General features: G+C 40.3%; 1 protein-coding gene across 4 annotated transcripts in view; it reads left to right on the forward strand.

The window, feature by feature from the left end:
- CDKAL1 (CDKAL1 threonylcarbamoyladenosine tRNA methylthiotransferase) overlaps positions 1-25,684 on the forward strand; it is a 239,059-nt gene that overhangs the window by 160,643 nt on the left and 52,732 nt on the right. For all 4 annotated transcript variants that reach the window (XM_081206418.1, XM_081206417.1, XM_081206419.1 and 1 more), the window contains 3 exons: positions 6,742-6,887; positions 20,968-21,148; positions 23,682-23,744. In XM_081206418.1, the coding sequence (XP_081062544.1) occupies positions 6,742-6,887; positions 20,968-21,148; positions 23,682-23,744 (390 nt within the window). The remainder of the gene's footprint in view (positions 1-6,741; positions 6,888-20,967; positions 21,149-23,681; positions 23,745-25,684) is intronic.

The raw sequence follows: 25,684 nt of genomic DNA on the forward strand, positions 1-25,684 counted from the left end.
TTGTTCTTTTTAGCATGATTTAGTTTTATGAACTGAAGAAAAGTCAGCATGATTTTCATGGCTTTACAATTCATCCAGGTCAGTTAATGCAGTGTTTCCCAACCACCTTGGGGCAAAGGCACACTTGTTTCATGAAAAAAATCTCGAGGCACACCACCATACCAGATGGGGAAAGGTCACTTTTTACTTATGTAAAAAAAAATAAAAAAATAGTAACAGCATAGAAGGTAATGGTTAGGCTAGCATCCCTCTTCCAAATATGCTAGGTTTTTATTTGCAGGGACTGTTCTACATGGGAAGGGGAAAGGAAAGTTAATAGAAGGAAAGGCGGGTGGGAGAGAAAGAGAAAGAAAGAGGGAAGGAAGGGGGGAAGAGAAGTGGAAAGGAGGGAGACCGAGGCGGGGGAGAAGCGTCTGGAGAGTTGCTCTGAAGTTTGGGGGGCCGCGGGGGTGGGCGCGCGTCCCAGGAGGCGGAGGCCAGCCCGGGCTGGGAGCCGCGCCGCGGCCCGGGGGCGGAAGGCGGACCGCGGCTCCTAGGATGTGGAAAGGGGACGGCGGCGCAGGGGGAGGAGACCCGCACGGCTAGGGCAGCGCGCAGGGGGAGGGGAGCGGGCCGGAGGCGGGCGAGGGGGGCCGCGATCCCGCGCGCCGCGAACATGGCCTCCTGCCCCGCGGGCCCCGCCGAGCCCCCCGGCCGGGGAGGGCGGCGCGCCCCCGCCGCCGGAGGAGAGCAGAGGCAGGAGGAGGAGGACGAAGGCGCTGCCGAGGAGGCGCGCCAACTTCTGCCAACTTCGGCGCCCGCCCCGTCACCGCAGGCTCCTCCCGGCCGAGAGCCAGAGGATGGTGGCGGAGCAGGCGGAGGAGGATCGGGTTTGGCGACGGCTGCTGCGTCCTCTCCAAGCGCGGGGCTGGCCTCCGCCGCGCCCGATCCTCCGCGCTCGCCGCGCTTCTCGCTGGAGCAGGTCTCGTGCGTGTGCAAGGCGCTGCTGCAGGCAGGCGACCCCGGCCGGCTGGGCCGCTTCCTGGGCTCGCTGCCGCCCGACGCCGAGGCACCGTACCTGGAGGCGCAGGCGGGCGAGAGCCTGGCCAAGGCGCGCGCGCTGCTGGCCTTCCAGCGCGGCGACTTCGCCGAGCTCTACCTCCTGGTGCAGAGCCGGCGATGGGATGTGGGAGGGAGGGAGCTCGCCGCCCCGCGTGTGCCTATGTGGGGCACGTTACAGCCCCGTGACGTCAGCGCCACGCAGGCAGCCAGGCAGGCAGACGGCGAGAGCCCCGCGCTGGGCGGCTTCTCCTCGCTGCCGCCGCCCCACCTCTCGCCGCCCGACTCGCCCGCCTCCCTCCCACGGCACACCAGGCAACGTCTGGCGGCACACTAGTGTGCCGCGGAACACCGGTTGGGAAACACTGAGTTAATGGACATACGGTACTTGAAGACAGGGCTAGAACCTAAATTTCTTGGGCCTACTAAATAAAAGCTTTGTTCTCTAAAAGTTGCCTGCAACTTCCTTGGTAAGAATGCTTCCACAGCTCTTGTTAACATGCATCTCCATCGTTTCCTGTTGCTTCACACCAATACTTGCCACTCACAATCATTCAAGAACAGCTGGTGCACTTCATTTGTTCTTAGAAATGATTTTGAGAGATCGCATCGATGGCCAACATTGGTGAAAGCCAAGGCTATTAGAACCAGCAATGGAGAATGGATAGAGAAGCAACGTTTAGAAAAACTAAAGTGGCAACTTAAAAATAAATAAATTGGTATCCACTGTGTTTCTTTTGCCTTCCACCTTGATTGTCTGCAGCTTTCTGACTTGATGAACAGTATAATAAGTTCTTCTGGAGCACTGCAGTGACATCATCTCCATCAGGAGCTGGAGGAGGGTTTTTCCAGCGGAGAGATGAGAGTAGTTACAGAGAAATCATCTCCACTAATTTGCAGATCAGAGGGCTCTTTCCACTGAGCTGTGGGAGAGACTATGTGGAGATTGTCTCCCTTCATTATATAGAGGCTACATTGTCAGGATCAGAATTAGTGAGCCAAAGAGTGCCAGAATTTGAGCACTGGGCTTGTATATGAGTTTCTTCTATGGTTGTTTTTTCCCCTTAGTTGAAATTTTGGATATTCTGCTGTATGTATGCTTGTGTGGTAAACACTTCTAAGGCCCCTGTTTGTCAGTGTAAGTAGCAAGTAAACTAAAGCAGTGAAATTATGCCGTTGATAAATCTGGCTCTAAATGCTGCTTGCTTTGCTGTTGCTTCAGAAATCAGTTGACATGAGCCTTTTTAAACATTTTCACAATGTTCCTGTCTGTACTGCACCTTGTGTTTGAGTGTGAAGGTATATAGGTAAATTTAAAGGCCGCTCACATCTGCTAGTGCCATTTAAATGCTTAATTTCACAAGATGAGATGAGATGCATAGCCTTCCATGTTACCTGTCAGACTGAGTCTAGTTCGAACCCCACCATATGCCATCTGTGGATTTTATCATCATTATTAATTCAGGATGTTTCAGTGATACACCAGCCGTAGAGTCGAGTCCTGTATGGTGCTTCCCCCATCCCCTTCATTTGAATGCCCACAAAATGCCAATGGTACAGCAAGTTACAATAGCATTTCTTTGCTCTTTCACTTCTCCAGACATGCTCTGACACAGCACTTAAAAACGTATTGTTGTACAACCACTAATTTTCTCCTCTCTCTCTCTCTTCTTATAACACAATAAATACTTCAATATTCCACACTGTGAAGTTGTTTAGACGATGTGAAATGTATTTAACGAGTGATAGAAATATATTTTGCAGTGTTAACAGAATTTGCCACCTTTGAGAAATGTGTTGAGTTGATTTCATCACAATTGTATTATTTCTGTGCTATCAGTTAACCATTCCTTAGTGTGGTTTAGCAAGCCCTGTAGTCTTTCCTGATCTTCATCTTAGCCATGTTCATGAAGCTACCATGTTTGGAAATACCCCAAAACACAGCCATTTCTAGACAGTACCAAGTGGGGGAACTCCATGCTTGAATTCTCCTTCATAAAAAAACAAACCTTGCTTCCCCTGGATAATTCACATGACAGTAGAGCTGAAATCTTACCTGAGACATGCTACTTTCCTACATGCAGAGAGGCAGGCCTTGATGGAGCCTCACATTTTAACAAACGCAATACTGAAGGAAAAGGGAGTGGGGAGGGGAAAAAGGAAGCCAACAGCAGAGCAGGTTCTCTTTTACTGACTGATGGATGGGGCCATAGTCCTATCATTCCACCTATTTCTTGGCCATTGTACCCAGTCCCTGTATTCTGTCATTTCACCCACCACCCCCATTCTCTGTGGTGCCTTCCCCTTTCCACGCCATCTTCCACCCCTGCCAGTCCCAAAGATGCTGCTCCTCTGTATTCTCCCAGAGTCGCTTCATTTGATCTGTGACCAGCAATAGGATTTCTTTCCAAATGGAGGTTGCTGTTGCATCCATTCTTTCCAATGGGAATTTCAGTATGTAAGAAAATTCTTATTAAATTTTTATGCAGTGCTAGCTTTACTGTTGCTGAAAGATCAAGGCGTAGTGTGTATGCATGGCGGCTTAGTTGTAAGCGAACACATATCTAAGACTGTCAGCCTCTTTACTGATGGTGGGCAAGTTAAGGGCGGTGCTTTAATTTACAATTCCCATGCCTTTTGGAGCAGAAGTGAATTTGTAGGTTTTTTGAACTCTCTTCTTAGATTGCAGGGTGGTTGTTTTTATCATACAATGGTTTAGCATGGTACAGATTCAGGTTTTTCATGAGCAGAATTTTGCTTGCACAGCGGACAGGGGGTGGGGTCCTATCCCCTCTTCCCTGTTGCAGTTCCCAGCAACCCCTGAGAGTTAGGGAACCCTCCAGCACAATGTGAGATGTGGTACTGGTGGTGGTGGGGAATGAACAGCAGTAGAACCATAGAACTGTAGAGTTGGAAGGGACCACGAGGGTCATCTAGTCCAACCTTGTGTAATGCAGGAGTCTTTTGCCCAGCGTGGGTCTTGAACCCACGACCCTGAGTTTATGAGTCTCATGCTCTACCAGCTGAACTGTACCAGTAGGGCTTAGGCAGTTTGCACAAGCAGAGGACCACATCCCATGCCATTCAAGAGAGTTCCTCAGTGCTCTGGTACAGCTTTGTGAGTGTGTAGTTGATTGTGAGAGAAGAGGGGCCAGAAAAGCCCTGCTGATGAGTAGAGTCCCACTTATGCAACCCTGATTCAGCCCTAGCATTTCTTTCTTTTCAACTAAAATTGGATCCCAAAGCAGCCTACAGCAATTAAAATCCATCACAAGTGTTCTCTTTAATTCCTATTATTCCATGAGAGATAGTGTGGGGGGTGAGATATTTGAATGCAGACTTTTCCACTCATAAATCTTGTGCTCGGTGTCAAGTCCTCTGTCAGTCACTTATAAATGCCATCTGCCTGTGGCAAATCTTTGGAGCTAAGGCTAATTTTGTTCATGGATTAGCAGCAGGAGGATGATCAACATTAATTGAGTCTGTAGATTTTTGGTAGCAAATGTAAGTATCACTGAAAAACACAGTTTTACAAAGAATAAAATTATCTGCTTTTGCGAAGAAGAAGAAGAAGAAGAAGAAGAAGAAGAAGAAGAAGAAGAAGAAGAAGAAGAAGAAGAAGAAGCAGCAGCAGCAGCAGCAGCAGCAGCAGCAGCATATCTTTATAATTGCTATTGGCTCAGGACACCAGGGCCAAAAGATAATGCTATTAACACAGAGCAAATGTATACCTTGCATAATTAACTGTCGACAGTTTTTCTTTTAATATTTGTATATTCATTAATAACCAAATGAGATATCAGTATATGAGGTATTTATATTCTGATGGCTAATTAAAGTCCTATCAGCCACCACCTCTGCTATTACAAATCTGTCATTTGACTTGAATGCATAAAATCTTTTGTGTTCCTTGACAGATGACCTGACACATTTTTCTGCTTTACGACATCATCTGAATAATCTGCAGTAATGCAATTTGATTCATTAGTATCAGGGTTTTGTTTTTGTTTTTTGAATGCATATTTTGTATATAATTTTTAAATGAGAGAATGAGGGAAAAGAAGCTTAATAAGAACATATCCCAGAAAACATCATAAAATTATGCTGAAACGTGTTGATATCTGTAGCTTTTTTGGCTTTTTACATTAAATTAAATTGTGTAAGAACAAGATAGTACTTTTGTTCGACTTTAGAATGCATCTAACGTGGTGATGTAAATACAAATTACATGGAAGGAGGAAGAAGAGTTATTTTTCCGGATTAATTTTTTTAGAGCAGTTAAACTTTCTACAGCAAGGTTTTTTATGATGTATCAATCCTAGAAAGCCATATAGTAAAATAATACTACAATATTTGTGTGTGAAGGTTCACTTGACACCTCCAGTCTCTGAAAAGACCAATAAAAATAAAATTGGGAACCCCCAGCTTTAGATGTTCGTTCTGTGCCAGGTTTTATAACCTGGTTATTGTAATAAAGCTAGGACTAATTTTACGACGTAGGATATAGGTGAGAGGGAGAGGACTTTCACCACACTCATGGAAGCTGTTCTGCTCACACAGTGACCTGGTTGGCTGTAACTCTCTGTGTCCTAAACCATCTTCCGTGGCTTCATTTGTTAACACCTTGTATTGTATTGAATGGAACATACTAGATACAGGAAGAATCTCCCAGTTGGCTGTGCTCATAAGTCCTTATGTGTTTCAACTTTCCATTTGCTGGTTAGCATCCAGTGCTGTGTTAGCAACTTCTGAGGGCTTGGGTTATTCCCAGTGATTTGGAAAGTTCCCTCAAATTTGACAATGGTTTGTCATGATATAACCCATCTGCTGCCTGAGAAATGCAAGTTCAAAGGCCTCTTGTGTACGTAAAAATAGTTGTGAGGATCCTGGTCATGATATATGTCATTCAAAACAAGTTATGTTATGAGGTGGAGAAGAAATGCAAATAAGCAAATAATGCATGCTTGGACCTTGCCTCAGTTGGCTTATGGACTTACAGAAGCACTGAAATTTTGAGGTGTTATCTGCTGTCTCACAGTATAATTTATAGAAGTACAAGAAAGACTAAGGAGGTAGAAAGGAGACTATTTCTAGGCATCAGGAAAAATAACTGAGTAGTAAAAAAAATTTAAATTAAACCACCCAATTTAGTACAAGTTTGAAACTGGGATTTTTATTTTGTATTTTACAAAAATCCCAGGACAAATCTAACCTCATATCAGCAGACAGCAAGTCAAATTATGGCTCCAGTAAAATGAAGAGATATTCATGTTCTTTACCTAGGCCTCAATTTTGGTAAGGGGAAATTGCCAGCAGGAAATTGTGAAAACAGAAGAGGTAACAGAATTGGAGGAGGGCTAGTTCACACATGTGTATACTTAATGGCTGTGTTATCAAGTGTTGACTTGGGGGGGGGGGGGATAGGCCTTTACAATGAAGCACCTAAAAACTTCCATATTCCTTTACTCCATCTCAGACATGATGCTTTTCAGTAAATTTGTTTCACGTATTCATCGGTGATCCATTGCAGGTGCATGTGATTTCATCATAAATAAAATGTTGAGTACTCCAGTGCATCATCTCATGAATGTGTGTTGTAATGCTGGTTAATATTACATTCTGCATGCTGGTGATGAATGGAGGCAATGCTGTGCCTATCAGGATGTGGTAAAAATGTTATTGTTTTCATTTTTAATCTTCTAGGAAATGGCAAAAATTCTCAACCATCCAAGAGTCTATGCATTTCTTCATGTACCAGTTCAAAGTGCCTCTGATAGCGTACTCATGGACATGAAGAGGGAATACTGTGTGGCGGACTTCAAAAGGGTAGTGGATTTCCTTAAAGAAAAGTAAGTCTAATGCATAATAAAGAAATAAAAAGCTCCTGCCACCCTGGTTTTCAGCAGTTAACCTGCAACATCACAATTAAGGTAGAAAAGAAAATAATCCTTCTGTATCTTCAGAATTTGTATGTGCCAACAGTTGCTTTGATGTGGTTTATCCAGTGGGCTTCTAATCTATTTCAAGTTACGCCTGAATAACTATATATAGATTTTTTGGAATGTATTTCATTGAAATCTTCTTCAATGTTTCTTTTCAGGATAGTTGACACTGAGTGCAAAAAAACCTGCAAGCTGCAATAATATAACAGGATAATACTCTCTAAAGTTGCTTTTATATTTACTGTGTATGGGATAGGATGGCTTTTGTGTGTTAATCCAAGGAATTAACTTTAGCAAATTATTACAATTTATGGCTCTAGTTCAGAATCCTTTTCCATAATGGCATGAATTATTTTGACAACAGTAGAAGTCTTTTTGAAAGTGTTTTCCATTGGCTGTAACAAACAGAATCCTGTTCTTATCTAAGAAATATTTACAGCAGGCAACGTGAAATGAGCAATTCAATTATTGAGAACTGTGAACAGACTATTTACCGAAAATTGTACTGATTGTCCTTTTATGGAATGTCTGACATAATTATTTTAGGCTACTTTCCTATCTGGAAGTATGCACTATTAACAATGAGAATTCTGAGCAGATCTGTTGACTAGTCAACAGCAGATAGTGCTGTTGACTATATGTATGTACCTCTCTTTTTTCTGAAGAAGTCACTGAACGAGTTAGCATTGTTGTATGAAAAGAATTGAAAATGCTTGTAGTGATCTAAATTATTTCTCAGCTTTTCAAGATTTTAAAGATGCAACAGATTTTGGAAAAGGAAGTAGCCATCTTCGCCAAAAACCATACTACTGTTAAAAAAAGACGGAGATCATGCTCTAGGAACTTTAATAGTTGCATTTTCCCAATGACTACTCATAATTTGGCCTTTAGTGATAAAAGTAGGATTGTTGTAAATTGTTTCTCTAGGAGCAGGAACAATATGGTCTGGGCAAGAATGGTCTGTTGTAATTAATATGTAATCACTCAAGCCTTGAAAGGGTGGGGTGGTAGACCAGCTGGAAAAAAATAGATACCTCTTGTCCTAAACTCCTCAGAGTTAGCAATGGAATAGAAATAAAGTAAATAAGCTTATTTTTAAAAATATTTTAAACCACTTTCTATCAAAGCATATACTTGTATTAATACAATCTAATTCACACATGACATAAAAATACATTCTAAAACCTATAATTGGCTAGGACGATGCTTGGACCTTTAAACCAAAAGGGAGTCAAAGATGTGCTAAAGGAGGAAAATAGAGATTGCAGAAAAGCTGAATGAATAGATTTTAATATTCCCCAAACCATATGTAAAAATGGCTTTGAACACTTCCAGTTGCAGTGATATTTGTAGAACTCTTAATTGCTGCACCAATAATTAACCAGAACCATGTTTTCTCTAATGACACTTAAAACTGAGCATATTGATCCCAGGTACTTCAAATTCAGGACTCCGCTTAAGGCTTCATGCATGCAACTGAATTTAGCCCATTTTTCTTTACCTATAGATTCTGAAGCAGAAAAAAAACTTTTCTAAGGTAACTACTCCAATAAACTCCCACAGCCCACACGGGCTGTGGATCTCTACCATGTGATAACATGTAGCAAATGACCAGGAGTGATACTAAAGTTTGTTTTATTACATCACTTCTAAAAAAATATTTTATTCATTGTTAGATTGATTGGGACAGTTATTTTATTTATTGCCACTATAATTTTACAGTATGATTGGCAATATTGTATTTTCTTCAAACAAAGCATCAAAGTATCCATTATTTTAATTTATACTGCTTTGTATGGAACTGCATATATTCAAAGATTAAAGCTGACTCATTAATCTTTGGAGTGTTGAAAGTTGGCAGCTATTGTTACAATAGCATCTTGCTGTCAAATAACCCAGCAAAGCTGCTGAGCACATGCAGACATTGACTTATGTAGAAATGTATTCAATTGAGCAGTCATAGCACAAAATATGCATAAAATTATTTAATATCCAAATTTGACAGCTGGTTATTGAGTATATATTAGTCCAACTTAAGGAGTTCTCCATTAGCTTTTATTTTTTTTTAATGATAAAAGTTTGAAATCCAAGCTTTTTTAACATAATTATTTTTATTAAAATTGTATTAAAATTCTACCTCTTCATGTAGTAAACCCAGTAACTAAGAGTTGCCAGACAGCATGAGAAAATATTTCCAACATATAGTCTAGGTCTGCTGGGAGCAGGGGCACATTTTGGATATTTGAAGCTGGTCACATCTGTAAAACTCATTTCTCTTTGCTACTGTATATAGGGAGGTCTTTATTTGTAGTGTCTCATCTCCTAGAGGCAGCCAACTATGACCTTCCTGTATAGCTATTCCCATATAGACATCTCATCACAGGCATTGCAAAAGCAAAACATTACATCAGGCGCCTGCAGTTTCTAGCACTAATATGTTGTATTAATAGAATATCTATGGGTCCGTTCAGTAGTCCCACCATTTTTTCTTCTTCCTCCACCTGGCTGTAATGATGAAATTCAAAAACCTAGCTGCAAACATACACATGAGTCATGATCAAGAGCTGAGGTTGGGCATTGTAGCACTGAACATAACACCAGAGAAACAGGAGAAGCTTCCACAGTACTCTAAATTCCATGTTCCCATTTCTCTAAAAACAGTTTCTATGAAATATTTGTGAATGCGGTGAAGTGAAAATGCTTTGGGGGACTGATCATTTGCTCATTCCTGCAACTGCAGGAATGAGCAAATGATCAGTCCCCCCCGAAGCATTTATATGTTGCATTTATCCACCATTTTTATAATATGTAATATCTGGTAACAACAGTTGAAAAAATATCCTAGATCTGAATGTCGCTTTTTTGTATTCACTTCACTGACATAAATCAGTTTAAGCAACTTAAGAATGGTGGTGAAAATCTTTAATTATTTTGTTAGCTGTCAGAGTTTCAGCATTATAGTTGACTGCTCTTGTGTTGCTCAACTAGGCCTTTTAATAATGATGCTACAGCTTTGAATGAAGTATTCATTTCGGAGCTGGATAGTGCTGCTGGCCATACTTCTGCTTCTGTACATGGTTCTGTACAAAAGCACAATCACTTTTTAATTTACTGTATAAGTATTTTGCCCATTTAGCAGGGGGCCCAACCCCATCCAGAACAGATTGAGTTTCATCAGACTGACAGGTGAACAACTGACTAGCAGCACTTCTTTCTTACCTGAACTGAGTTTCAGTATATTGCTTTTCATCTGACTCATTAGGAATCTCAAACCCTGGTCTACCACCTCATCAAAATCAAATAAAAATAAGATGTAGGCCACATATTGGATAACCACACTCTAAATTTCTGGATGACCTCACTGATCAGTTTATGTAGATAGTGAACAAATGCCATGTGGGCCCCCCAAACTAAGCGGCATCTTATGGAATATGCCATTGAGATAAATACAGAAACACAACAGCACAGTGTCCCCAGCTTCCAGCCCAGGCAGCCTATACAGGAAGATACTGTAGTTGCTTATATTGAAGCACCCACCTCATCTTTGAATTCCACAACATAGCTAAAAACATCAACAGGAACCCCAGACATGGCAGTGTGAAAACTACCCAATGACACTCAGACATCCTTCTGGGATGGGCGATTCTAATGGGTCTCCAGTGCCTGCACTCTTTGCTCAACTGCCCCCTTGTTCCTAGACCGCCATCTCCTTCAACCTACTGGGACAGAGCAACCTGCAGCCAAGGGTCCAAGATGGAAACAACACTACATCTTCCCATCTCAAACTCTTTGTTCCCCAACAAGAGAAGGAGATGGCAGCAACAGAGTAGCCAGCCAGTGACTGCAGTACATATCAGTATTTGAGTTACTGATTATGCTACTGCCACATACGTATTTTAAAAAGAGCTTAAAACCTCTTTACCTAGGTCTGTTCTCCCATAATGGATTTATTTGTGGACATCCCATAAATAAACTCATGTCTTCGTTTCCCCAGAATGGTTCTCTTATGCTAAGCTGCCTCTAGCAAAACAGACGTTAGGCTTCCCATTGAATGGAATTGAAGCATTTGTTGTATTTTGACCATTTTGGCACGGAGCATTTTTGTAATTTATTACATTTTAAATATTTTCACAACGTGTAGAAGTTGGAAGCTGCCCCACTTTCTGTAAAGAAGGATGAAATACATTCTTAATGAATTAATGTATAACTCATCATCAATTGAAATTTATATAGTAACAAATAATCATGTGAGGCTTTTGGGTGCACAATATCCCTTGTGTTTTGTATATCTAAATTTTGGCAAGTGCACTTTTTCAGACAGTGCATTTCCTCAGCAGTGCTGCACAGCTCACTTTCTACTAATGCTCATCATCAGCATGTAATATTAACAAGCAATTTTTGACAAGCACCTTCAGATTAATTACAGTCCTTTTGCTGATCCTTCTTCATTTACAGATCACTGATCCAATAGATCGTAATGCTTTTCAAATGAAGGGTTCTTAATGGATTTTTAAAATACGGCTTTTCTGGTAGCTCATACACTTGCAGCGGTAGAATTATCATTTTAAATGCTTGATGAAATTTTCAGGCCCTCATATGCATACAATATGAGAAGAAGAAGATAATATATATAAGGTTTGTAATATTGTTAGGCTTAATGCTCGTTTGTTTATTTCACAGCAGTTATATCGCCTTTGATTCTAATAAAAGTGCTTTACAAAAAGAATAAAACAGTAAAATGGTCAGTAAAAAACAGTTAAAAACAAATATTTAAAATATTCATACATTCAAAAAAAAGAAACCTGAAATCAATAATAAGCTGTAACACATGGTTAAACACATGACAACTTCTGCATGTCTGGATAGGCTTGCTTAAACAAATAATAATAATAATAATAATAAATTTTATTTATATCCCGCCCTCCCCAGCCAAAGCCGGGCTCAGGGCGGCTAACAACAATAAAATAATCAATCAAATAATCACACAATCTAAAAATATTTCATTATAAAAATTAATTAAATCAAATTGATGGCAACCAATTAAGTAGAATTATGTGCAGGTTGCCAGAGGAGGGAGTCAGGCTGCGCCCTGACCAAAGGCCTGGCGGAACAACTCTGTCTTGCAGGCCCTGCGGAAAGATGTCAGGTCCCGCAGGGCCCTAGTCTCTTTTGACAGAGCATTCCACCAGTTTGGAGCTGCAGCCGAGAAGGCCCTGGCTCTAGTTGAGGCCAGCCTAACCTCTCTGAGGCCTGGGACCTTGAGGATGTTATTATTTGCAGACCGTAGGTTTCTCTGTGGGGCATACCAGGAGAGGCGGTCCCGTAGGTACGAGGGTCCTAGGCCGTATAGGGCTTTAAAGGTTAAAACCAGCACCTTAAACCTGATCCTGTACTCCACCGGGAGCCAGTGCAGCTGGTATAATACCGGATGAATGTGCTCTCGCAGCGAAGACCCCATAAGGAGTCTCGCCGCGGCATTCTGCACCCGCTGGAGTTTCTGGGTCAGTCTCAAGGGCAGCCCCACGTAGAGCGAGTTACAATAATCCAGTCTGGAGGTGACCGTCGCATGGATCACAGTGGCTAGGTCAGGACGAGAGAGAAACAAAAATATATTTAGCAGATGCTGAAAAGACTACAGTGAAGATACCCGCCTCATGCCATGCATCCTTCTCTATGATTTTAACTTGAGTGTATCTGATTGATGATCTTCAGCCTGCATAAAAAAGTACTTTCTTTTATTTAGAAAAGTTAGCTTTTATATCTGAAAACAACAACACATTTTCCTAATAAAGTTAACTTGTTGCTGGACTTGTCTGCCCTTTAAAAAAAAAAAAAAGCTTTGGGTTTCCCCACAGAGATGTGGCAGTTAACTTTGGTCAGGAACTTTATGAAGTGACAGGGTAGTTTCACTCACACTGTGTGTTTCAGTCCTCAAGCAGACTTGATTCATACACCTACTGCTGGCAACTGCTTAAGTCAACCAATTGAGCAGTGACCGAAAAAGTGTTATCTCATTTAGCCATTAGTCTTGCAATATACCCTCTTCCTTGAATCCTGCATTCAGAAACATTGCCCTGTGACTTAGTGTTACATTTTAAACTTCCAGACATTCACTTCTTCATTCCATTCATTCCGATCATTTATCGTCTAGCCTCTTGCCTACAGGGGACCTGTTTATAACACTGTGGAAAATACAGTGTGTACTCTGCTAAGTTTCTGTATGCAGTTCACTCTTAGTCAAGGAATGTATTTGCTTAAGATATTTAGGTTTCCTCTTCCCTGTGGGTAATAGTTTTCACTGAAAACACCCTCAGATCGTTAAAGCCTAAGAGGAGTAATACAAATTACCTATTTTGTGATGGGAAATAGAGTTGGACTGGCCAAGCAAAGATAACGCTTCCAATTTGAAATCATGGAAGATTGGAAAATATATTGGATAATTATTTTAAACCATCTCAAGTAAAGATGACAAAATAGCAAGCGAGCTTTTGAGTTACTGAGAGTTTTTCTTTGGATTCAACATTCAATGAAAAGCACTGGGGGCATGTATCTATGACAATATATAGTGACCTTTAGATGGTGATGCTGATTCTGGATGCTTGCTGCAGAATCACTAGGATAGTTTGGGCACAGAGCAAAAGATCGTATGTTACACCATAGCAGCTTGCAACAACAAAGCAAAAGCCACTTTCCTTAGATGATATAAAAGCTAGCAATTATTCAGATCTGTCTCTAGCATTTTGGGGAACCTTGGAACAAAGTGAGCAGACAAAAAGAAAGAAAGAAAACATAGCAATGTTTATATTTATCAAACTGGAAATTAGTTATAAATAACACACAAGGTATGAAATGACTGGAAGATATATACATCATATTTGAAGGGCATGTTCACCTACTCTGTAGGCAAAAGTTTCATATAGGTATTTGTAAGTCTTAAATGTTTCTAATAAAGTTTTTAAATGGTGGAATAGCATGAGATAAGTTTGTGGAATTTGCCTAAGAGAAGAGAACATGCTTTCCAAGCACACAGTAATAAAATATACTAATAATGCAATCATTCTCAGAGTGCCTGTCCTAGTGTAGCCAAAATACACCATTCATATCAGCAAGCTTGGGAAATTCCGAGGCGTTTAAAATGACAAAAACACGCTATTTAGAATACTGTATAAAGGGGCAGGACATCAAAACACCCCACTGAGGGCTAACTGTGTTCCATGGGCACATATTTCTGATTGACTTGAGAGGGGCAGAAAATCGAGTGGGGAAATGCTGAAAGAGGGCATGTTTGGTTGGCCAGAAACCTTTCAGGAGCACTCCTCCCCATTGCACTGTTTTGTTGTAATTCCCACTTGTGGCTTCTGTTTTCATTCCTAGGCTATTTTATGAAATGTATTTCCAGGTTTTCATAGCCATGAGATCCACTGTTTCTGAAAGTGTACATACTATTTGCTTCCATTTCCCCAAGAATAGTTAGATGTGCTGCTGTCGTAGTAACATGTTTCAAAACATCGACTGATTTGTGAAGTAACCATTTAAAGAGACGCATTCCACTGACATGAACAATAAAAAAGTTCATTCATGCTTTAGGGCAATGGCTTTTTATTGAGTTTATATTGTTTCAAGTCAAACAGCTTCTGGCACATGTAATTATTTATAAGCTAGCTCACTTGTTTTCTAGTCTCATCATTTCCCCCCACCTCAACTCTGCTGAAGAGCATTTCTCAAGAGGCCATCTCTGGACTTTAAAAAGGTCTTGGCTTATTTATGGTTATAACCATTTGCAAAAGCAAATGCTGTGAATTGTTTGATTACAACTTAGGTAACTGCGCCTAAATCCCATTTTGCAAGTATTTAAGAACTTAAGCTCCACTGATTTCAGCAGATCTAAAAGACAAAATAGACATGGGAGAACTGTCATCACAAACACAGCCAAGAAGAATCCTGGTGGGTGGAGGGAGAGACAGATACAACTCTGTACCTGTCTTCTTCCCACCCTCTGCAGCTAATAGCAGCCTGGAGTGAGCGTGATTTTTATATAAGGAGGAGGAGTGCCATGAAAAGGAATTTTCAAAATTTCCTCCACTTTGGTCCCAATCCAGATTGGAGAGAGGGGGTTGTAGATGTAGAAATGAGAGGTGGAGAGGTTGCTTGTTTGGCACTGTGCTGTCAAGATGATCTGCACAACTGCCAGGCAACCCCCAGTCTTCCTCCCATTCTTGGAGTTCAGAATATGCAGCAACTTGATTGTTCTTCACCCAATTTATGCAGTTCCAAGGTAAACAAATCCATAACAATTTGAAATCACTGTGAATGTATTGCAACATTCTTAGCAAAATAATGTTAATTCAAACAACATTGTGTGTTGAGGACAGTTGCAAGGATAGTTACCAGTGACTATTGATTGAAACTTCCAGAGTATCTAGGCAACAGAATCACACTAAATACCAAACTTACAGAGTGGTCTTCTTGAAAAGACAAACAGCGCCTTTCTTTAACCTATAAAACAGTTAACATATTTGAGTGCTCACATAGCATGCCAGCGCTTCATGTAAGAAAAATTACAGCCACATTTCCTTAAGTAGTTTGTAAGCAGATTCTTGGGGTGCCAGTAGGTAATGATGGTTTTCACATCTGTGCTGAATGTGGACCACAGGTCAAGGTTTATTTCCCTAGTACACCTCCGCATGTTCTGTGTCCTAAACACCTGAAGATGAGTAAACCCTACTGAACTTGGCTGTGTAAACCAGCAGAAAATTGGGCTATAGGCTGGTCACATGAAAGAGACAGGACTTGTAGAAATGCAGTTGACTTGTGCTTCTGATGTAAAGTGTGAAGCACGTACTCTTAAATCTTTGCTTATTCACACACTCCTTTTCTCAAGGAGTGTCAGGGTGGTACATATTGAACTATTTATTTTTAATTTCTCCTAATGCATATTTCCCTAAGGATGTCATCATGCTGCAGTTTGCATGGCTGCCAACAGGTGGCACTGTGAACTACAGAGCTGCTAAGCCATCAGAGCAGGAATGTGAGGAGTAGGGAACTGGAGTTGCAGACAGGCTGGCATGTGGCCCAAGCTAAAAAACGAACAATCATGCAGCACAGACAGGCATGTGGCCCAGGCCAGCAAGCAGAGGTTTGATTATGTCTAAGGTGAAGAGTGATTTTGGTAAGGAGTGTAGAGAGGGAGGGAGGGGCTTCAGTAAGATGTGAAGTGGTAAGTGGCTTTGGCAAAGGGGCAAGGCTAGATGAGGTTGGTCACACACAAATCCAGTGAGGAGTTTTAAGCTATGAAATCTTTAGTTGCCCAACACCACCCCAAAAGCTGCATGGCTGAGTGAAGAATTAAACAAGTCTTCCCATTCCAGCTCCATATCTCTACACCTCAGCACTGCTCTATGCACAAATAATTGAACCATCCAGACAAGTTTTCCTTACTGAACATGCCATTTTATAATGGTAGCTTGAAATTGGTGTTGAGAGAATGACATTCATGTTGTTGGGGCTCCGTCTTCTGAAATCACCATGCCAAATGCAAGGAATTTCTACTTTTATGCCAAACTGGCATAAACAGCTGTTTAAAGCCAGGTTGAGCAGCTTACAGCTAAATAATTTTGTCTCCTGTTTTAGTAGAGCAAATAATATTTATCGATGGTGCTGAAAACTAAATGTGGAGATGTAACAGAAAATTAGCTGACAGTTCTCAGTGACTGCTATCATGCAGCAAATGTTAAGCCAGTTCTCATGATCATTTCCCCGATGCAACTCTTAATAAATGCAAACCTTAGTTTTAGTAATGACCTTTAGTAATGTGAGCCTTGATCCATTGAGATGCCATTCACTTGTGATGCATCTCCAAATCCCATTTTTATGCATTTTAAATCAACACACGCTTGCTCTGAATTTATGCATGTGCATAGAAGGAGATGTAATTTAAACACATCTGTTCAAATATGCATTTCAGATAAACTTGGTGCTGGTTCTCATAATGTGGCTGAGTTTTTGACTTGTATTATATCCCCAAAGTACACACCAGATGGTATTTATTAGAGATTTAATGGAAATGAAGTTTAAGGATGTTGAGCTTTTGTCTTAAGTCTCTCATTTTAAAGTCATAAAACAGTAATGATCTGAAGTTATAAATCTTTAATGAAGTTTTGTACAGGGTTTCATTTGTATGGCAAGTGTAGACTGTTTAAGGATAAGTAAGCCCAAATGGGGCTCCAAACTGAAATTGTGCCTTCAAAGAAATCAGTGGTGAAAGTTGGGAGCAAAAAGCATTTAGGGTACTTCTGCTTGCTGAGAAAGCTACCTCTAGAAGCCTCCACTACTGTTACGGAAACAGAAAGAAGACTCGTTTCACTCAGCATGCAATTAATGCAGAGGATTTTGTAGATGATAGATAGATAGATAGATAGATAGATAGATAGATTGATTGATTAACGCCACCATGTCAATAAGCCTAGAAGGAAAAAGCCAAAGGAACTTAGAATATCTCAGTTTATAATCAAATGTCTCAATTGCTGCCTAAATCTGAATTGTCCAGTTATTTCCTCTATTCAAAAATACTCTGCGGAAGAGTCCTTTCTGCCTGTTTTGTAGTATTTATAATGTGTTGATATTTAACATTTATTCATAGGATGGGAAATAAATTCTTCCTACCACTTGGCATGATATAGATAGGAAATTTACCAAGCATATATGTCAAACATGCTGTGGAAAGTTATCGGATGATGAATTACTTGATAGATAAAGCTTTTAGTGGCTCATTCAAATAACACACAGTACGACATGTTTCTGGAAGGGGGCAGCTCAGTACTTCAGGCGGATAGGTTAATGAAAATGTTCATAGTCAGGATGCTGAAAATCTGAGAGTAATGGTGATTAAAACAAAGATTCCCCATTGAAGGTTGTGCTTGAATGGTTGTATATTTGCAGTAGCCCACTTCTCTTTAAATCTTGGATTGCTGCAAATTTTGCTTCCTCTGTTTCCGAGTTCAGCCAGTGTGTGTCAAAGGTTACGTCTGATGGGAGCGAGTAGCCAAGAGCTTAGATGAGGAAGTCTTCTTTCTGGGAATTAGGTGGTAGTAGCGTGCCACAAGAGTTAAAAGGAGAAGAGATGAAAAGCCTTGACAAAACACTGATTTGTGGAGTGGGTGGGCACCTCTCAGAACCCAAGCTCTAGTTACTGTGACCTAATGTGTCTAGGCAAGCATTGCCATCGCTTGTTCTTCCCTCTGGTATATGAAGCAATGGAAACAAATTGCATTTTTTAAAAGCCTGAAAGACATATTTGCATTTTAAAATATTCACTGTTTGTCGAGTGTTGCAGTGTGTTGTCATTACAGACTTTTAAAAGGAAGTGCAACAGTGAAAAGTCATTTTGTACTTCGGTGCAACTAGAGCACAAAGGAAAGTGCCTGACAGATAGGCTGCAGTAATATATCAGCTGCTTATAGAATACATTTTACAATATATGAAACAATGTAATTGTTCTGCACCGGGAGCATGTACATGAATAAAAGATGTTAGCAGGTGTCCTGCCTGTGAGGAGTCTCCTGCTGATGTATTTATTGGAAATATGAACATCATCAACAGATTTGCGTTTGTTAAAAGTAATCCAAACAGAAGGCTTAAATAATGAACTTATAATAGAACACACAATAACTGGCATTTTAAAAAGGAACTTCCTTAAACTGGGTGGTATTCAACTATGTTTTACTCACAGTAGACACATTTCAATTACAGAGCAAGGATAAGTTAGGTCCATTTATTTCGGTAGTTTTATTCTAGTAAAACTTCATTGAATACCGCAGACTGAATTTATATTTTTTGTTTTTCAGTATGGATCCGAATGGTTTTATTTTCTGCTAATACAAAGTGTTTTATGACACTGTTATACTGGCCAGAGGTAGCTTTCATTTAGGCTTTTCTTAAAGATGTGTCAGGCCCTGGTTTCTAAACATCTGTTTGTGCTTTTTTCATTTACTTGTATACTACATGGCACAATAGGAATATATAGATAGCTTTTGGTGTAGATGTTTGATTTATACCCTTAGATAGCTAGCAAATGAAAGGGTGACACTCAATGGATATTTGTATCCTTTCACCAAGAATCATTTTCTGAATGCTGCCTCCATCCCAGATGGTAAAGCTTATATGAATGGAAGCAATACTAAAGATATCCTGGTCCCATGCAGGTTAGGGCTTTAGAGGTGAGAACCAGTCACTTCCGTTTGGGCAAGATCTTATAGAGCGTGCAAGATTTCATGCAATTTTGGGTGGGTTCTCACCCAAAAGTGAGGGAGGAAGCTAGGCTACAACATTTCCTCGACAGACTGATTTCTATTTGAAGAGGTTGTTTTTATAAGGATGAGCATTTGGTCATTCAATATTATTATTGCAATCTGAAGTTATGCAGCTCAGACGTGGGTTTACTGGCAGATTCTTTTTTGCACAGTGCTTTTTTGCATTTGGTTTAGGAATAGGTGCTCAATGTGAACATACTGGAAATATTTTCAGACCCCTGGGATTGTTTTAAGCTTGCAAATTAGAATGCAATACCCCAACAGCTCCTTATTTTTTCTGAGGAAAAAAAATATTTTTTCCTGAGAAAAAAAAATAAAAAATCATCATTTTAAAAATTGGTCAAGAAAAAAAGAGGATGTTGGAGTAATTTCATTTTTTCTTTTTTGAATTACTGACTTTTTACATCTTTTTTACTTTTAAAATGTGTTTGTGTTATTGTCTATAAGAATGTTAGGAGAACCATAGGGATCTTATGATTTAGGTCAGGCCTGCTGCTCTTCTTTATCCAAGTTTTCATTTTGTTTGGAAAGAAACATTTAGGGAGGGAAATGCATTAGTTTTTAATTTCCATTTTAGCACCAAAATTATTCCATGTCAATCAGAGAGGGTTTTTGGTTTTTTTCCTTGGATGGAACACATGTCATGGACATTTCACTGAATCTAGCATGACTGAAACTTACCATTCACGTTCCCATAGAAACTGGGAAATACACATGCAGTGGATGTCATTACCAATGCTGTAGGTATCACATGCTTTAGCTAATGCCAGCTGTGTCATTAAAATGACTGGTATAACTAAACTGTAACTGCTTTTTGTCAAATATAATGTGCATCTTATTAATCTTGGAGATGTCAGACAGTGCTACTTGCCATTCATTTGTAGAGTCGTATAGCTTGCCTCATTTAAGCCTGTCAGAGCTGCAAATCTTTCCCATGTGAAGCAAGGACAGAATTCAGAATGTTTCTGTATTATAATTTTGGAGTACATATTTATGCAAATCCTGGAAGAGCTCAAAAATATGTTCAGTATATGTCAGTGTACATTCTTGGATGTGCTGACATTGCACAATTACCACATCCCCTTGGTAGTCCACACCCCATACCCTAGAAGGGGAATATTCCAGAATTCAGCATACCATCCACACAAATGGCTTACCATCAACAGCATGGGTTAGAAAGGTCCCATTCTCTTCCAGTGTGCCTCCAATGAGTCTGGCTAGCCTGGAAGCCCTGGAAATTGCTGCGGAGAAATGCCCTGAAGTATTGTAGTCTAGCTGGTCATTTGCTTTCAAAAATGATACCTTCCTAACCTCGTCCTTGGTCTCTGGGCAGACATCTATGTTGCAAATATAAAATGGTTTAACTATTACGGCTTCCCTGAAAGAACCCTGAGTATTTTAGTTTTTTGTATCATGCCGAGAATGATCTCTTAGAAATTCTAAGCTTCCTTGCAGAACTAAAATTTATGGGTGTATTGGAGAGAAACCATGACAGTTAAGCTAGTTGAATTTTGTAGTTTGGGCTTTTCCTTATATAAAGCTATATTTAATGGTTGTCAGTTTCCATAGGTAAATGCTTTGTATGTTATGCAACACGCTAAATGCCTAATATTTTGCTAGGGGAAGAAGCTAATATGTCCAGTCTTCAGCTTAACACTTCTTGTTTTCATTCGTTTCAGAGTGCCTGGAATAACAATTGCCACAGACATCATTTGTGGGTTTCCAGGGGAAACAGATGAAGATTTTCAAGAAACCATGAAGCTTGTAGAAGAGTACAAGTTTCCAAGTCTTTTTATTAACCAGTTTTACCCACGCCCTGGGACTCCTGCTGCAAAAATGCATCAAGTTCCAGCCCAAGTAGTAAGTGATCTCTCTCCCTCCTCCCCATCTTTAAAGGACAGCTCATCTTACGTGAGATGTTAAGATGTGTATACATGGGTCAGTAGATACCAGGAATTTTTAAAAATTATTATTATTATTATTTTACTTAGGAGTTTCATTTTCGCAGGAGATTGAGGAAGTGATTAGAGTTTAGTTTCATTCGTTTCATTGGCCTCATTCAATTCAAACTTTCGTTAATGCCAGCCATCATCCAGTTTCAGTGAGTATGTTTTCTAATCATTTAATTTCATATTAAAACAAGTTAACACAATCATACACACGTAAAGGTAGAGATTTACACAGAGAAATAAGGAAATTGAAAGGAGGTGGCAAAGTTATGTTGTGTGAATAGAGTTCCACTTGCACAATTTTGGGTCTCATTTTGCCTCTTTCTAAACTGTGTTTCTGGTAAGAATCTAATAATTATAAAGAGACTGTAGATATACTTCCCACACCCACACACCTTTTCTACATTTCTGCAGATTTGTTATGCAGACCAATACTTTCATACATGTCCACTATAATCCTTTGCTAGATATAATAAGTCAAATTATATTAACCTTAGTATATATCAAAGGTCAGATTTGCATGTTTCATTCTTCTGATCTGTGGAGGCTTGCTTCATAAATATCCACCATGATCGCATAGCATTGTAAAATAGTACATCACCTTTCAAGCTCTACAGTAAAATCTATTAGGAATTTTGCAAATAGTGTTTATAACTTCGGGGCTTTCAGAAACGTGCTTATATCTGGTCAGAAAATTATGCAACCACTTTGTGTTTATCAACCTTGTTGCTCATTCCTCTGGGTTCCTTTTAATGTGGGAAGTAATTTAATTGAACAAGATGGCATCAACTCTGTTTTAATTCATACAGAGAGGAGTTTGTGGGTTGCTGTTTTTTTTAAATTGCTTTTGGTCCCAAAGCTTTCAAAGCTAAAAACGATAGTGTCAGTTAATATTAATGTGCATTCTTTTAGTGAGTTTAATTTGTGTTTCATCCATCCAGGGACAGTCTTTCACAAAAATGAGAAAAAGTTGGCTTATTAACCCGTAGTATTTGGTATATAGCATGAAAGTTGTCTTAGACCACCCCTGTGAACTTGAGGCACTATCACATAATCTCAGTGGCATAATAGACTGGCAGTAAATGTTCTGTGGTGATGGGAACTCTGCTCTCTAACAATCCCTTAACTGAAATTAATCCATTTTCTGGCTCCAGTCCACCACAGAGTAGCTGGGGCTGTGTGTACATAAGCCTTTTTAAAAGCTGAATTTCTGCAAATCAGCTGTTTGGTAAGAGGAACAGGCTGGTTGAAGGGCAGTTCAAACGTGTTATTAGTGAGATTTCAGCTTTTAAAAGTTTTCTATGTACATGCAGCCCCAGCTGCTGGATTTATTTCAGAAATCAAGTATATTGCACCCATTTGAACCTGTTGGCCTCTATCCAGCTAAGGATATACTCACGGAAGCCCGCTTCCACGCATGTCAGTGAAATCAGGACATGAGGACATTGTCTTTATACAGTTGGCACAGAATCTATCCCTGCAAGTTCCAGATTCCCACCTTGACGCCAGTTTGTGCCCCACGGGGTTTGAAAGAGGGTATCTGGCATCAGGTTAGCACAGGGTTCTGCGAAGGCCTCACTTCTAAAAGCCAATCAGCCAATCAGGACCACCTTGCAGCTGCATCATTGCTGTCACCAACATACCTGCTCGCCCACCTTCATTTTATTCTTAATTTGAAGTTATGTTGGTGTACACAGCTGTGTACTGAGGCTTGCTGCAAGGAGGACATTTATCTAAAGGTATAATTAGGCCTGGCTCTGAGCAGATTTTGCCTTCCTCCCAGCAGTTGTCGAGAACCTGTCACAAGCTTGTCGCAAGTGGGAGAGGAACTTGGCAGCATCCATGGTGGAGTTAAGTGGGAGATGGGCATCCTGAGGGAATGTTTTGGGGTGCTGCTTGCTGCCCACACCCTCAATTTGGCTAGCTGGTAGGCTGCCATACTCTGAAGTTGCCTGGGGTGCCATGGTGGGCCCATAGGCTGGAACTGGGACATTGGCAAGTATAGTTTAGCTGCCCAGTGATGGTATCCTCAGCCTACCCTACACTAAACTGTGTGCACTGTAACCAGTGAAGTTGTGGACATTTTAAACACACATAATCCTCTGCGTTGTTTCTTGCTGTCACTCACGCACATGTTTCAAAAAGTTGGTTAACAGTAATCAGTGTAAACTTACAGTAAGATTGCCACAGTCAATTCATTCATTGCATTAATCACAACATAGATATAGCAGCAATAAAAAACTTGGTGGAAAAGTTCTGATTTCCACAACATGAAACTATTAAAAATGAGCTTTCCAACCTGAGCACTAATATGTGAATGAAGCATATTTTTTATTTGCAGTCAAATAGTGCTAGGATAAAAATAGGTTTCCTACAGCTTCATCCAACATGTAATAATTTTGTTTTTCAGTTCTATAATGCTACGTTTCCTTGTTTTTCTACAGAAAAAACAGAGAACGAAAGAACTGTCAAGATTGTTTCACTCGTACAACCCATATGATCACAAGGTAAAAATAAATTGCAGATTTTTTTTTGTCAGTAATACTACTCTGCTAATGATGATGGTATGCACACCCTTTAAGCTACTAAAGGATGTACAACCAGTTCAACCCCTGTGGTGACCTTGGGGGGTGGTTCTTGTTGCTTGGGGACATGGTACTGCTAGGATCAACCTTTGAGGATAGAGCTACGTACCTACTGTGTAAAAAAAACAAACCACCCTTTACCTTTGGTTGGAGTTTAGGGCTACCCTGTTTACCTGGACCAGCCAGTCATTGACTCTGATGAATCATTTTACCTACTTGTATGAATAAAACGCCACTGACTCTCTGTTAGGACCACCTATGGGTTTTCCCTTTCCTCCCATTCCTTGGTGTAGTTTAATTTGAATTAGGTCATTAGAGATCAATGGGGTCTTGATACATTTTGTTCTGCACATTTTCAGACCAACAGCAGTGGATCTTATGTCAATCAGCACCATTCTGAGAAGGTTATTTTCTTTTATACTCTAGCTAGGATTTGTACCCTTTGGTGAAGTTTCCATGGGGAGGCCTTTTGCATTCCTCCTCTGCACCAGCCATAATTGAACAGTTGTGTGTTGGAATAATTCAAGCACTTGGCTTTCTTTATGTGTCTAAAACTGATTCTCAAACTGTAAAATGTGGATGTTAACCCACTGTAATGAATGCATCTACTGCTTTATGGGGAATCCATTTCCAGCACAGATCCTTCCCATCTCTCTAACAGTGTATGTGGGCAGTCACATCATCCTGAGTGGAGGGAATAATGACACACCCTACACTACTGTTCACAACTGCAGAAGACTCTCAGAAATCATAGTTACCTGTCCATCAATATTGTCTTGAATAGGCAAAAGCAAGAACCTACACTGTCTTGAATAGGCAAAAGCAAGTTAGCTAGTGGTAGCCATCAGGAAAACAGATAACAATACGGCCCTGTCAGGTAGCAATGACATGTTTATCACAATTTTGGTAATTCAGGTTTTTAAATGAATTTGATAAGGAGGACAGTCATCAGTCTAGGATGGTTCCTCCCACTGGCTGGTCATGTACTGTGGTTTCTCACTGGGCTCCCTATGAACCCAATGTGCTAGAGCCCTACCTTGTTTCCCCCTTTCTTTTCTCTTTTCTCACCTTTGTTGCTCTTCTGTGGTTTCTTTCCCTCCCCTCCCTTCTCTACCCACCCTCTATAGCAGAGCTTTCCGTACTTTACATGCTGGTGACACACTTTTTAGACATGCGTCATTTTGCGACACAACAATTCAGTTTTACTAGCAAATCGGAGGTTAAACTAACCCCTTTCCAGTCCCGGGAGGAGCATTGGGAGCGTTCGTGCGACACACCTACACACTGCAGCCAACACACTAACATGTTGCGACACACAGTTTGGAAAGCTGTGCTCCACAGTTTTAGTGGCTGGATGGAGGGAGAATTGGAGGCTGCTTTGTGGTGTGCAGGAAGGCCTTATCCTATAGCCACACTTCGACCATGGTGGGCCAGCCATCAGAGAGTGAGACCTCCCCCCATCTGTTCCTTTTAATTGTTGGCTTGTAGATTTTTACATTTTGAGCTAATAATTAAATGTGTTATGACTGCTGGCTTATTAATTTTGTAGGAGGAGGTTTTAGAAGTTTTAATTTGTTTTATTATTAATACTGTCTTCTGGAATTTTGGGTACATAAATCTCCTTGAAAGAGCAGGACACACAGAAAGAGAGGCATATGTAAAATGATATATAAGCAGTAATTGTGCTTATATAGGTGTAATTGTGTAATATATAGGTGTAAAGGTGTAATTGTGAAATGTTTTTAGCTAGTGTTCTTTTTTTGCTGTGCAATCATAGGCATCATGCTTCAAATGGTAAAGCTTGTGTAAATTGATTAATGGTTTTTTTAAAAAAGATTGACAACTATGAGTTCTGAAGGGAG

The sequence above is a fragment of the Podarcis bocagei genome (assembly GCF_964188305.1).
Source record: "Podarcis bocagei genome assembly, chromosome: 8".
Lineage (NCBI taxonomy): Eukaryota > Metazoa > Chordata > Lepidosauria > Squamata > Lacertidae > Podarcis > Podarcis bocagei.